This window comes from Pongo abelii, chromosome 5 (genome assembly GCF_028885655.2).
Source record: "Pongo abelii isolate AG06213 chromosome 5, NHGRI_mPonAbe1-v2.0_pri, whole genome shotgun sequence".
Classification (NCBI taxonomy): Eukaryota; Metazoa; Chordata; class Mammalia; order Primates; family Hominidae; genus Pongo; species Pongo abelii.
In genome coordinates, this window is record NC_071990.2 from 154,378,756 (window position 1) to 154,394,388 (window position 15,633).

At 35.5% G+C, this 15,633-nt stretch overlaps 1 protein-coding gene across 4 annotated transcripts in view; it reads left to right on the plus strand.

Annotated features, from left to right (window-relative positions):
- Positions 1–15,633, plus strand: part of VIP (vasoactive intestinal peptide) — a 119,129-nt gene that overhangs the window by 86,539 nt on the left and 16,957 nt on the right. For all 4 annotated transcript variants that reach the window (XM_054558339.2, XM_024248829.3, XM_054558342.2 and 1 more), the window contains exon 2: positions 3,110–3,309. In XM_054558339.2, coding sequence (XP_054414314.1) covers positions 3,287–3,309 — 23 coding nt within the window. In that variant the 5' untranslated portion in view covers positions 3,110–3,286. The remainder of the gene's footprint in view (positions 1–3,109; positions 3,310–15,633) is intronic.

The following is a 15,633-nucleotide window of genomic DNA, read 5'->3' on the forward strand; positions in this document are numbered from 1 at the left end:
CACAATTCAGGAACATTTCGTGGTAGGATGAAATTGGCCACAGTTAGAAAAACACAAATTAAGGAAGAAACTGCAGAGTCAAAACTCAGACTGCAGACTCCCCCTGCTTTATCCAGTTGGTGTGCTGAATATTCAAGCCTACATATTTAAACCTTGTGATCTGCTGAGCACCTACACCACAGGTGCTCAACAGACCAAAAGGGTCTGAAGGAAACAAGGGATTCCACCACATTCTAACTGGGCAAATCGCAGACTTGGGTAGATCCAGTGGCCTTTGCAAAGTGTTTTGGGGTAGGGATCCAGACAGAGTCAGGCAAATATCTTCCAGATGGCTCAAACTATAAAAAGTAAAATTTAAAAGCCCCTTTCTTCAACATGGAAAGAAAGGAATTAAACTAACCCTCAGAGAGAGGCAGTAAAATGTAGATGTGCCAATCACATTGAAATTCTTAGTGTAACCAGGCAGCTTAACTTCAAAATGCATTTTAAAACGTATTTTTCTTTTTCTTGGATTTCAAGATATAACCTTGCAGCAAACTGCAGAAGCATTTTCCTTAGCCTTAAAATAGATTCCATGTTCTACCCTTTCTCACCATATATACCCCTTTCACATTTATCTAACTGTATGCTACTATCTAATTATGTGCCATCTTAGAAGTTCCAAGGGCCAATCTTCAGACAGAAAGTCCAAATCTGGACCCAGGTGCAAAATTCCAGAGATTACTTCAAAGTGGCTAGTCAACAACTTGGCCATTGTCGAAATGACACCAGCCCACGCTCCCCAGTGGACTGAAACCCAAGATAGCCACTGGAACAAGACGCACAGACATTGTACTCTGCACAATTCTTGCGTGCCATCCATTATCAAGTTTTCCCTTTTTAAGCCCTTGCCTTGCCCCTCAAAATTGAAGTGGTTGCTTTGGATGGGAATCTGGCTATGTTTCTATTACTACTTTTGTTTAATAAAATCACTTTCTACCAGACCTTACTCTTGTTAATTGGATTTTGCGAGTGGGAAGCATCCAGACTTGCATTTGGTTACATTGGTCCCTGCAGTCCCTGAAGCCTAGCTATTAAATATCTCTCTTTCCTTCATAGGTAATGAAATCTTTATTGGAATCTACTAGATACCACAATCGCATTTTATCAAATTTTCATTTTTATATAAACAACATTAGATTAGGTCACAATAACTTGCCGAAAAGATTTCTAACCAATACAGGGATTCAATATATACTGCTTTATTTCTGAAGCTGATAAATTGAGAAATATGTGTCTAATCATATTATCTGAAATTATATTAGCAACTGCTGGAAAAATTAAATATAGATGATCTCTTTTGGGAAAATAGGCATGTAGACAAATAAAGCATAGGTTATACAACAAGTGGTAGAAACAGAAAATAACAATAAAACAAAAATTTAAAGCATAAGATATCAGAATTAAAATAGATTACAGTCTTTATAAAAATAAATACAATGAGACACACACATACACAAGACAGAAGACTTCTTTTCAATCAAAAAATTCTAACTACAAGTCAATAAATCTTGCCTAAAGTGAAGTGGCTCAGAAAATGTGAAAGTAAAAGGACAGGCAAAAGTAAGTGTGTACCTAGCATGAAAAAAAAGTTGGGCAAGATGAAATATGTGAAATAGGACAAAGAATATTACTTTAAATTTTTTGTGTGTGTTTAATTAAATTTTTATTTATTATATCATTGCTAATCTAATAGATTGTACATGGTAGCTCAAAGCTGTTTTAGTTTGCATTTCTCTATTTTTTTTTTTTATACTTTAAGTTCTAGGGTACATGTGCACAACATGCAGGTTTGTTACATATGTATACATGTGCCATGTTGGTGTGCTGCACCTGTTAACTCATCATTTACATTAGGTATATCTCCTAATGCTCTCCCTCCCCCCTCCCCCTACCCCATGACAGGCCCTGGTGTGTGATGTTCCTCGCCCTGTGTCCAAGTGTTCTCATTGTTCAATTCCCACCTATGAGTGAGAACGTGCAGTGTTTGGTTTTCTGTCCTTGCGATAGTTTGCTCAGAATGATGGTTTCTAGCTTCATCCATACTTTAAATTATTGAAGAGCCCACTCCCAGTGAGGTATAAGGCATCATAAGTAAGCATCAGAAAATGCCTTTTTTTTTTTTTTTTGAGACCGGTATCTCCATGTTGTCCAGGCTGGAGTGCAGTGGCGCGATATCAGCTTGCTGCTACCTCTGCATCCCAGGCTCAAGCCATCCTCCCACCTCAGCCTCCCAAATTGCTGGGACTAGGGCACATGCCACCACACCTGGCTAATTTTTATATTTTTTTGTAGAGATGAGGTTTCACCATGTGGCCCAGGCTGCAGAAATGACTTTATAAAACAAACTATAGAATGAAGGATGCAAAAGAATATACGAGTAAGTTTGGAAGGCTTGTCTAATTTGTGGATAAGAAGTCTAACATTTTAAGATAGTTTATACCCAAATTAATTTATAATTCAATGTGATGAAAGCCAGAATCCTGACATACAAACTTTTGTTTTGTTTTTTATATTTGCTTTTGTTTGTCTTTTAAACTTAGATAAAGATAAAATGTCATGTGGAAATAAAACTTAAGAAACAATGTCATCAAAATTCTGACAAAGAAAAGTAACAGAAGATCCTTGGCCTGACAGATATTAAACTGGTCTTAAAGCTAAAATAAAAATTAAAAGTCATGCAAATCAACAGAAGAAAATAAATAATACTAAAATAGAACTAGGCGTATATGGGAAATTAGTTATGATGAGAGTGGTATTTTCAACAAATGAAGACAATTGATTAATTAATGTTTGGGAGAAAATTAGCTGTAGAGAAAAGTCTCTTTGATTCAAAATAAGTTCAAAATGGATAAAGAATGTAAACAAAAAATGAAATAGTGGCATTCAATAAAAATAAATAAATATTTAAAAATATTTACATGGGAAAAACTTTTCTAAACTAGTCCTTGGACAATGTAATTTCAGATTTTTTTAATTTTGAAATTCATTTTTAAAAAACTAAAGTTTTCAAATATAGATTCAAAACAGTTAGGATTTATTATAAGTGTATAGTATTTATTTATTACAGCAAGTGGCCTTATAATAAAGGCAGAGGAAGATTTGGCACAGACACAAAGAAGAGAAGGTGATGTGAAAACGGGACAGAAAGAGATTTCTGGAAATACTGATCTTGAATATTGGAGTGAAGCAGCCACAAGCCAAGGAATGCCAGCCCCTGTCAGAACATGGAAGATGCAAGGAATGGATGCTCTTGTGCAGAACCTTAAGGTGAGCTAGAGTTAAAACATTAGTGCCTTCTCAGAGTCTTCCTGGGCATACACATGGCCCTTCACACATGTGTGGGTTTCTAGATTCCCCAGGAATATGTCAGAGCTTTTCCCTATAGACACTGCATTTTTTATTTTTGTGTGTGTGGTTTTGTTTTTGTTTTTTGATTTGTTTTGTTTATTTGTTTTTTGTTTTGTTTTGTTTGCTTGTTCTTTTGTTTGTTTTTTTGTTTGTTTGTTTTTGAGACAGGGTCTCACTCTGTCACCCAGGTTGGAGTACAGTGGCATGATCTCAGCGCACTGCAACCTTCACCTCCTGGGCTCAGGTGATCCTGCCACGTCAGCCTCTGGAGAGGCTGGGATGACAGACACTAATTTTTGTATTTTTTGTATTTTTGTAGACATGGGGTTTTACCATGTTACCAGGCTGTTCTCAAACTCCTGAGCTCAAACAATCTGCCTGCCTTGGCCTCCCAAAATGCTGGGATTACAGGCATAAGCCACCATGCCTGGCCTTCCATGGTTTTCTTAAACATTTTTTGCTCAGCCTCTTTTTACTCCAACTGGTGTCTTTTATCAGGCAGCTACAAAATCAAACAGTTGCTGCTGATTGTTTTTAACAAGTGCCTTGGAGGAAAAAGGGAGCTTTCCACCTAGTGAGCTCTGAATGAAGTTATATAAAGACAAGCCCTGTGAATGGGGTTTTCAAGAAGTTGCCAGTCAGGTCAAAGAGTGACTACTGCTGAGGCATGGAGCTTTTTTAAGAAGCTCTAACCCATTTTGACTTCTCTGATGACTGTTAGGCTGTTGGTTTCTGTAAGCCTGCTGATTTTTATGGCTACCTTGGAGCTGGCAAGAAGGACTTGGGAATAGGCAAGTTAAAATGTCACTAAGGTCTCTGTTCTTAACAAGATTCAGTTGCTTTTCTTGAATAAATGCTCCTCGAATTGTCACAAGTCTTTGGTTAATTTCCAGAGTACTGAACAAGTTGTTTTTTCTTTTGCCATTTATTTCCACTGTTTTTATGGCAGAGAAAATGTTCAGAAGACCTTATCCCATCACTCCAGAAGTGCTTCTGCTTGTTAACATTTTGGCATACAGACAGTCTTGCCTCTTAAAGTCTACTGGCACAAAGAGCCAGGTCCTAAAAATTACAAACAGTTCATCAATCCTTCACCAGAATACTGTGGTGATTTCTCCTGTCTCTGCTTTTCTTATGCTATGAAATGAAATGTGGGATTCAAGACTATCCTTTAGAGATAGATAATTGCTTTTAAGAGCATACTCTTCCTCAATCATAAATATGTTGTGAGGCCAGATTGTGGAATTCCTACTGATAGTTAAAAGGTTCCCACATCGTATCTCAGTTTTAAAACAGGAACTATATTATTCTAAGGATTTCAGTCCTCCAACTCTTCAGAATAAATCTCTGACTTCATGAAACTTATTTTTGGTTAAGTGCAAAACTTATGGTTCAAATTCCTCCCCAAAAGTTTCTGAAGTGAGGAGATGCTCATGTGTGTTAAACACTAAAGGCAACTGTGTTGCTTGGAAAAACTGCAATGTTGGTGTTTAGACACTTCCATTCACCTGCCTGGAAGGGAACATAGTCATGAGCAGTGTTCTTTCTGGGTGGAAATAAGAGGTGGGAACTGCGTGCAGTGACTCATTTGTCCTTTTTCTTTCCCTATGTGCATGCATGCTTTTCCACAGATTATAACTCATGGAAATTCTCATTAGGAAAAGACACTTTAGTAACATTTCCCACATGCTTTGACATTTTTTTTTTTAGGAAAATGTTTCATTCTATTAGGTTAATTCCACCCCAAGGTATTTGCATAAGTGGCATGGGTCTGGCCTTTGACGTTATCTTCCTGAATGATCTCTGATTGCTCACTCAGGCATATTGTAGACTCTTGGTCTCATTGAATCTTGTGCTATCTTTACCAAATCAAATCTGTAAAGTTCACTGGCAATTTAATGTATTGTTTTGAGTCATCTTGACATTTTGACTTCTTAAGTGTAAACTGAAAAATGCATTTACTGGAAATTTGTTTTTTAAAATAAAACAACATATGCCAGATCCCTAATCTACAGATGATTTATAAAATCAGGCAATGTTTATGAGGTAATGCTGCTGAAAGAAGGTTTCTAAAAAGGAAATTTATCTCCAATGTTTCTAAAGCACATAAAAGAACAAGACTGTCTTTAACAGGAGAATAAAACATACAAAGAAGGGTGTAAATTATTAGGATATCATCCAGTTTTTTTGTAAGGCAGGTAGAGAGGAGGCTCAAATGCTAAAAGGGTAAAAAAAAGGATAAAAAAAATCAAATGCTAAAAGGGTAAAATGGTCTTTATTTCAAAGTTGTAAATATTATAAATAGGTAAACTTTTTGGTAAGTGAGCCTTTAAGAAATCAATGCATATTGGTTTGAATTAATAGAACCTTTGGATATTTCATAATAAATAAGATCTTATTTCGTAGTAATATTGAAAGTTGAAATTTTCCTATTAGATACTTTTTATTATTAACTTAAGTAGTCTAGAGTTAATTCTTGCTACCGAATTGGATCACCATATGATGAATTCTGTCACTACATTTATATTAACCATTTAGCTATATCCATGGATGTTGATGTTTAGAGGTAAACAAAATGCCTAAATAGAGGTGAAGAGGAACTCCAAATATGCTTACCTCATGCATTCTAAAGTTTAGAAGTTTTGGCAATTGAGATTTTGCAATCACCAATGGATCACACAAATTGACAAAATAATTTTTATTACTCTTTTCTGTTTTAATATAAATTTTCTGAAGTATTATAACATTTTGAAATAGAAAGTTTAAAATATTTGTTTACTTAATTTCAGAATTAAGTATTTAATTAATTGCTTACTTTGATGAGATCAGGCACACTCAGGGTGGTATAGCCATAGACGAATTGCTTACTTTGAATGAAATTGAATGTAAAGGAATGTAACAGTTAAAAGAAAAAAGCCCTTTTTTTCTTCATTTTATTCTTTCATTCCATCTTTCATTTCTTTCCTCTTTGCATTGTTATATGATATTTATAAAAGGGGTTCTAAACAAGATAACAAAAATATAAAGTAGATGATAGAGTTGGGGCCAAGGGGAAGCAAAGTGGAGCCAGTAATAAGGTTAGTGCTAAAAAACCAGAGTCTTACATCGTAAAAACCAGCAAAGGGCCATGGATTTCTCTCTTAGCTTTTTAGCTGTGCACTTAATGAAAGGAATAGGAACAGATATATATTCACAGTGCTCATAAGATAAAGACAAATTATTCATTCCAGAGCACAGTGAGTTCTGATTTTAGGTCCTAACAATATTTGAATTTTATCATAAAAAGGATCCTGTGTGATGCAATGAACAAATTACTAAGTAATACCCTTAGGATAAATACAGCAAGGAATTTTATGGGGGTGTGTCTTAATTTAGGGAGTTGTCATCATGACAGAAAAAAAAATCAGTGAAAATAATCCTATTGAGGCAAACCCCACCATATCAATGAGGCAGGATTCACTTCCAGGGTCCTGTGAGGGGACTATTAGAGTATCTGGAGAGAACTTCCTGACCAGGTTCAAGACCCCAAAGGGAATTGATAAATTTTGAAACAGAGCTCTAGGAATCCTGCAAATTGTGTACATCGGTGGGTGTATATAGCCATGGATGCATTTTTCTGAAAACAAGGTTTGCATTTTTTAACAAAAGAAACTTTGCCTTAGAAAAAGTTGAGAGAAAAGAATAGGCTGCACATCCATTATTAATACCTTTTTAAAAAAAAAGAAATTCGTGAACATGCACGATCATTAGTTTTGAGAGTGTGCTCCATGCCTACTTCTCGGAATAAAAAATTTCTGTGTGACACATTAAAGAATAAAAACATATGCTCTAAGAATCAGTCAACAAGGGTGGTTTGTACTTCCTCTTAAGAAAGTTGACATGCTGACTTAGTGCTAATTGGTAGAGAACCCTGCTTCATATATGTTTGGAAGTAAGCACAGGGTATATTCCTAGGAAAGATATAGATCTTAACAGAAAATGATGTTGTGAACCTTCCAAATGAAATTACAAAACTTTGAGTTTTTATCATGCAGTGTGTTAATAAGTTTAACACAAGTATTTTTAAAGCAGGTATAACCCAAAGCTTATCTTGAACATTACAAAGGAAAGAGTTGAATAAGTCACTCATAGACTGTCTGGCTTTGAGCAATGCAATTTCCTGGAACAATATACTAAGATAAATTGCTTGCAAAATGTACTTCTCTGTAACTGAATGAGATACCTTGCTGAATGGGGTTGTTAGCTATAAGTAAATTAGAAGTTTTTTTTTTCTGGCAATAGAGAGTTGAGGTAGAAGCTTCTTAAGGTCTTGGCTAGATCATGAGGATAAAATTACTATGCATCTTATGTACGTGTGTGTTTATATATAAATTAAGATTTAGTATTATATATTGTATATTAAGAAAAATATTGGCGATATCTATATCTATTTCTAAAGTCTCCCAGAGAGATTGAATAACTTGCATAAGGTCTTATACTGTATTTATGTGGTGGAGCTGGGATTCAAGCAAGGGCAGTGCAACTCCTGATCACCTGTCTTAGCCATTACACTATGCTCCCTCTATGTACAATAATATGATCATACTATTTGCTTATGAAGGAATGTTCAGTCTCCACTCTCTGTGATAGGGATCTAGGAGAGGAACAAGGCATCGTCTATTTCATTCAAAATGCTATTAAGTCATAAAAGAACAAGTTATTGTGAATGAAAGAATAAACCCTCTTATTTACTACTAGAAATTAGTAACTGCTCTTTCAAGACCTGGTATAATGCATATGTTGTTTAAGTTTTCACAATTAAGAGGTGTCCAGAGCCGCTAATATAATAGCTGTATCTCTTCATTTAGCTAGTGACTGTTGAAGTGTAGGAAGTATTGTTTCACTTGTACAAAATTAAGAGAGTTTATTTAAGTGATTTATTTTCTTCTCTCAGTTTCTCCAGCGAGCTTTATGACTGTTTGCACCAGTTGACATAGCAATTCTATTTCTAGGAATTTATCCCAATCAAATAATTTAAGGAAAGCAAAAAGCCATATTCATGAAGACATCTAGAATATCTTTATTTGTAACAGAAAATAAGAAAACATTAGTGGGGAAAACCATAGGTCTTACATTAAGGGACATAAAGACAGCTATATAAACACAAATATAAATAATTATAAAAATTCTGTAAAAGTATGGAAAATGTCTGGTTAAATGTCAAGAAAAACAGCATTAACAACTATCATAGACATATATTTAACATATATATAGACATGCTTGAACATATATTATAGACATATGTTTAACATCTATAATACTTTCAGCAAGTAAAATGTATAATTGTGAAAGGAAATATGGAGAAAATGGAAATAGTTATATTATAATAAACTTACAATTATTTTGTTGTTCTTTCCTTAATATTGTGGTTTTTATCTTCCAGTGAATTTTGCCAACTCCTTGACAAGTTCCTAGGTTTTCACTAGAGGTTTTCAGGATTTCACTGGCCATTAATGGAATTCCTACCTTTCAAATACTGACTCCTCCACTCATTAACTGGATGACACTGAGCCAGTTAATTAACTTCTTTATACCATATTTTTTTCCTGCTGAATATGGAGCGAATAATGCTTACTTCATAGAGTTGTTGAGATCAAATGAGATAATGCAAATTAATCCTTAAGTTTACAGCGTTTCCCAGCACATAGTATGTGCTTAAAAGAAACAAAACAAACAACCCAAATGGATTAGCACATTTAGCTACCATTTGTTGAGTATTCAGAAGTTTGGACTAATGTGTGAGACATTACCGTTTTAATGGTGAAAGAAAAAAATGTAATTAACATGTCAGAACAAAATTTAGTTTTGTTTTTAAAGCCATGCTGATAAAAAATATATAATGCATCACAGAATTTTAAATATAAGGCACCATTACAGTTTTTCTAGTCTTTTAGAAAAAAAGGTATTTCAATTAAATGCAGCTCAAAATCAATAATAAAAATTTGAAAAATAGAGAAAAGAATGAAAAAAAGAAAGTATTATCAATGGCGTCATCCAAAATACAGCTCCTGTTAACATTTTGGGGGTTTATTTTTAGGCCTTTTTTAATACACAAAGGACACTTTTAAAAAAATAAAATTATATTGGGAGTTTTATATTTCTCTTTACACTTAACACTAGAAGTGGTTTCTTCATTGCCAAATAGTTTCCCTAAAAAAAAAAGGCTACATTCTTTTATACTGATTGGAGATTATAATTTATTAAAATATTCTACAATAAGTAGTTTTTAGAATATTTTAATAAATTATAATCTGCAATCAATAGTATACCTTTTCACAATTAAAAATAAAACTATTCTAAATATTTTTGTATTTTTTTTTTGCTTTAGGATTGTTTTTATTACTTACTTAGCATAGTTTTCTAGCGATAGAATCATTGATTTAAATTGTGAATATTTTTTTTTTTTTTCTTTATATATAAATTCCATATATTTAAATATGTAGTTATTAGTATATTCTTAATAGCAGTAAGTCAGTTTTTTCTGTTTCTATCTTCCCCTGCCAAATGTTAGAAATTTCTTATATATTGAATCTGCTGCTGTTTCTTGCAGTCTTTTTTTTTTTTTTCATAAATTTTTTTTTTTCTTTTATTATTATTTATTATTATTAAACTTTAGGTTTTATGGTATTTTTAATGATTTTGATATAGATTGATGTATCACATTGCCAGCAAAGAATGAATAAAGAGAATTTAAAAATTTTGCAAGATGAGGGTTTCTATAATTTTAACTTAAGCCTGTTTCATTTTTGATCAAAGGTAATGATTTATGATGGAATATTTAACTATGTTAATTGATCATTTTAAGTTTTTATTGCATGAATTTTCTATTCATATTGTTTCTCCTTTTTTTAGGCATTTAATATTTATTACCCATTTGTAATGAATGCTTTAGGTTTGGAAAATATTAACTTTCTGTCATATATTCAAGTAAGCCCATAACTTCCTTTGCAATTTTTAATTTTACTTGAAATTTGAAATATTTTTTTAAAGTCATAAACTTGATATTCAATTCTATGTTTTAAAAAATACTAAGTTGTCAGGCAGTTTCATATATTTGTACGTAACTCTTTAGTTTGGTGAAAATTGAATCCAATTGGCTGTTCATTTCATCTATCTGAGGAAGGTGTTTATATTCACTTCCAAGTTTCTTTCTCTTTAGAATTCTTGATTCAGAGTAAGAAGCAAAAATAAAAATAAAAATACAGACTCCTTCTTAAATATTTTATATATGTATATTTTTATTGTTATTATTATTATTGTTATTATTTGCAATGGAGTTTCGCTCTTATTGCCCAGGCTGGAGTGCAATGGTGCAATCTCAGCTCACCGCAACCTCTGCCTCCCAGGTTCAAGCGATTTGCCTGCCTCAGCCTCCTGAGTGAGTAGCTGGGATTACAAGCATGTGCCACCATGCCCAGCTAATTTTGTATTTTTAGTAGAGATTAGGTTTCTCTATGTTGGTCAGGCTGGTCTTGAACTGCCAACGTCAGGGCACTGGCCCACCTCAGCCTCCCAAAGTGCTGGGATTACAGGCGTGAGCCACCGCACCAGGCCGGAAATATTATAATTATTATCCCTATCAAAAAAAGCATGATAACTTCCATTTCACTTTCTAAAAGTGCTTAGAAATTTGCTTCTTTTCTTACTGTTTAACCATATAGAATTTTTGGCAAACTGACAAAAGAGCCTTAAATAACCAAAAGTAGACATTGTACAAAAATAGAAATATAAACTTGAAAAATAAGAAGTAATAAAATAGTTCTAACTTTTATGAAGTGTTGGAAATTAAAGTATACATCTGACGTAAATGCATAATTAGTTGACACCATTTCAGTAAGTTACTCTCTTCCAAAAGAGGCTCCAGTTTGTTTTAAACAAGTACACATCTCCCAGATGAAATCCTTTTTAGATGGGGCTGTCTTACAAGAAAGTGAGAACAAAAGGACAAGTATTTTTTACTTTTGAAAAACTAATTTTTTTATATAAAAATTTACAGCATATTTAGTTATATTTGATTCATAGATATATTTTTCTTTAGCCATAAACACATTCTTAATAAGAATAATTGTAGAAATATGAAGTTAATTTTGCAAGGTCTTTATAGGTCAAGTTTGTAAAGACAGTTAACAAAGCTGAGAGAGGAGTTTCAGGAAAACCCCAGCCACTTTTTATTTCCTGTGATAAATGTATATGAGCTATAGAATTTAAAAAGTGTGGGATAAGGATACCAAGTTCTAAAAACAATGTGAATTTCTAAATAATTTTTCCCTAATGTGATACATTGACTTGAAGTTATTTCATAGAACAAAGAAAAAAAGTCCCAACTTTGTCAATGTTTCCAATCTAGGTAAAGTGACTAACACGTTTTGACATCGAACATGCCCATTCATGCTAAGAAAAACTCTTAAACGGTCTAAATAGAACCCCCTTTGCTTTTGAGTGAAGTGAAGGTTTTAGATCCTGGAATTACTATAGAGGCTTTAAAACATTAATTGGAACTCTTTTTCACATAAGAACATTTCCAGATTGTTTTCTTTTTGCTTTAGCAAAAAGGAGGAGATTCAACATTAAGATTAAGTAATACTGGCTGCAAAAATAAACATCAAAAAAAACCTTTCCACTTTTCCACCTTGAATATTTATTCTGATCAGCACTCATTTGGGAGCAACTTATAATGTACCAGGTATTCGGGATATAATGATATATAAGACAGTTTCAGTAAGAGGCATAATTAAATCAATTGATTATGTAAGTCTGCTGTAGAAAATATTATCACAAAAAATACAGATAAAATGCAATAAAAGCAAGGCTGGAAAGGCATTCTAAAGGGGTAATGAATCATAGACTTTAAAAATTGTATGATTTTTATAGAAAATATTCCCTTTTCTGTTGTGAAGTTACACTATTTTTGTTTTTAACAAGACGTGGAACAACATTTATGCATTTAAAAATACGTCCCAGTATATAAATCAAGCGTTATTCAGATGACTTAAAGGACTAGGAAAACGACTATTATTGAATGAAACTTAGCCTAGAGAAAAAAATAAACATGGCTGAGAAATCTTTAAAAACAAAGCTGGTAGGATTTGAGTAATAGCCATCCTGTATAAAGACTAAGTTTTAGTTGAGAATAGGAAAGAAGTATTGAACATTGGACCCAAAGAACTGAAAACTAAAACAATAAAAGTTTCTTAAAAAGACTTGAGATCCAAACCAAATAGAGGTGAAATAAGTACAGTTTCAACCTCATTCATTCACTCATCTGAAATAGTTACTGAGTACCTATTACGTGACAGCAACACACTTTTGCGTGCTAAAAGTGTCTGGCGATGGAGGAAATGTCATTGTATGTCACTGTAGTGATCCAACATGCTCAGTGTTAGGCGGGGGGAAATACAGGGTTAAACGAGGGCCCAAAATCACAGCACCTCACCCAAATTTGATGGGAGAATGGGTTACAGTCTTTCTGGAAAAAAATGTTCTACTGTAAGCTGAGACCCGAAGGATAAAAAGAGATTGGAGTAGGTGTTTCTGAGGGAGGAAATGGTATGTGTGAAAAGCCAGAGACATGAGAGAATACGGTACTTTTGAGAACCTGAAAGTTGTTCCACGTGGCTGAGAATAGATTGTGGGTGGACGGGGAGGGGACAATGAGGGGCCATTGATGAGAATAGCGTGATCCAGGCTTGCAAGCCTGTTTCCTTCAAGAGCAATAGGGAACCACAGAAAGATTCTAAACAAGGGAATGATATGATCAGAGACATTTTTGGGGAAGATCAGTTTAGCAGCATTATGGAAAAGAGCTTGGAAGAAAAAAGGTTGTAACTAGTGGAACCCTATTTGAGTCTATACAAGTTGCACAGGAGAGGGAGAATGGAGGCCGGGCCTTCTTTAGTGGATCCTCAGTTTTGTCATCCAAAGAACTTGGAATCCCACATTGATTTCCCCCATCACACATAATGTATGATTGTATATGTGTAAGTATGATTGTCAGAGGCAGAGGTCATTGATACCTGTTTATACACATAAGTATGATTGTCAGAGGCAGAGGTCATTGATATCTGTTTCTAGAAACTCTGATGACCGCAAAAGTGTTTCTCATTTCCTTATTAAGAAAAATGCCAAGAATAGTCCTTGTGAATGTAGAGAAGAAAGAAGCACCTTGTGCCTTCTCTATCTAATACTTAGGCTCAGCACTGTTTTGACAGAAAAAGCGGCTTTCTCTCTTTCCTTCCATGGTGTTTCGATTATTTTGTTGTTGTTGTTGTTGTTGTTGTTGTTGTTTTTGACAGAATCTCGCTCTGTCACCCAGGCTGGAGTGCAGTCACATGATCTCAGCTCACTGCAACCTCTGCCTCCTAGGTTTAAGAAATTCTGCTTAATTCTCCTTCCTCAGCCTCCCATGTAGCTGGGAACAGAGGCATGCACCAACACGCCCGTCTGATTTTTGTATTTGTAGTAGAGACAGGGTTATGCCATGTTGGTCAGGCTGGTTTTGAACTCCTGGCCTCAAGCAATCCACCTGCCTCAGCCTCTCAAAGTGATGGGATTATAGGCATGAGCCACTGCGCCTGGCCCTTGCGTGGTATTTCTTTGAGACACCCTAAAGGCACTGCAGCCACAGAAAGGAGTGTGGACCTAGGAGGCGACTCCCTGTTAGGATGCATCTCAACAACGTTTCTTTTGGTTGTCATTTGGGGTAAGAACTATTTCCAAGCAAATGTAAATCACTGGATTGAACTGCCTGTTTACATCATCACTACACATTGCTCAACCGTCCTGGTAAATCCAGAGGGTCACAGCAGCAAGGCAACCATGCCCCCCTCCCCACTCTCCATGCTCTATTCTGTGGGTTTTGAATTTGCTGGCCTCACAACCCACTCGAAGAGAAAGGTGAAAGGTCCAGATCTCAGCTCCGCTACTCATTGGAAGTCACTTGCCTCTTTTCAGTTATGAAGTTAACTAAAATTTCTCAAAACAAAGTGACAGGACTAAATTACCTTAACTTCTTTCTAGCTGAAAATGATGGTTTTATGAGTCAGAAATGAGAACATTAGTGTTCCAGACTTGGAAGTACAGGGAAGTAACTACAGATACAGGATATTAGAATATATGATTAAGAAGAATGGTGATTTTAAGAGCTTATCAAATAGCTGCAGCTCCTGCTTCCTTGACAGGGAGAGTTTCTTTCCTGAGGGCCAGGCGCCAGCAGCCCTGGAGACGCAGGGCCCAGTTTGCCTCAAGTCTCCTTCCCAAGGCTACTCTACACCTCCTCACAAAGACCCCATGAGTATTTGGTGTCTGGCTTCTGGCAGCACATTGACCTTTTCTCTGCATTTGTGTCAGCAATGGATCCAGCTTCTTTTCCTGGAGGGACTCGAGGAGCATCAAGGGCCTGAATGAACTTCTAATGCATTTGTGTTTCAGCAGCAGTCTTCAAAAATCAATTGTTCACCAATTAGACAGACCTGCTCGGGGCTACAGTGCCCTTCCTCCGAGTTCCCACATTGATTATTTTAAGAATTCTTCCAACTCAAATGAAAAATACCGAAAATTTTAAAACGTGAAGGCCTTCTGAAGCTATCCAATCCTAAAATTAAATATTGAGTGTGGGAATGGGAGTACACTAGGAAAGGTCCAGGAAGGACTCCAAAGGCTCTTTCCAGAGGTGAATTGAGGAGAGTTTAATAAAGAGGTAGAATTGAGGAGAGTTTAATAAAGAGGTAGAAGTAGTGAGGTAGCGAGTAATCCATGAACGAGCCTCAGCAGGGAGCCGTTGGCCCCTCTAGGGCTGCAGGAGAGAGGCCACCCTGCAGAAACTGAATCTTGCGGGAGGAATGTAGTCTCTTCCAAGCCATGGCCTGGGGAATAAACACCCAGAGCTCCCTTTCCCTCCTCTTTGGTCCTTTCATTTCCAACCAGCACGTCTGTTTTGCTGAGCCCAGCCAGCAGCCAGAGGACCAGGGTGTGGACGATGTAGTCCATAAAGGTCAGCCTTCAAGGAAACAGAAACAGTGAAGAAGAGCAGAGAGGGTTCCCAGCAGAGGCGGGAGCTGGGGGAAGAGCCTGTGGTGTCAGATCTCTCCCAAGAGTAAGCCGAAACTCAGGGCTCCTGGGAGGTCGTCGAGGGCTGAGGCAAACTGAAAGAAACAGGTTTAGCTTTAGGGCCAAGGAATGGGTTTGAGAAGCCTAAGGTGAGGAACC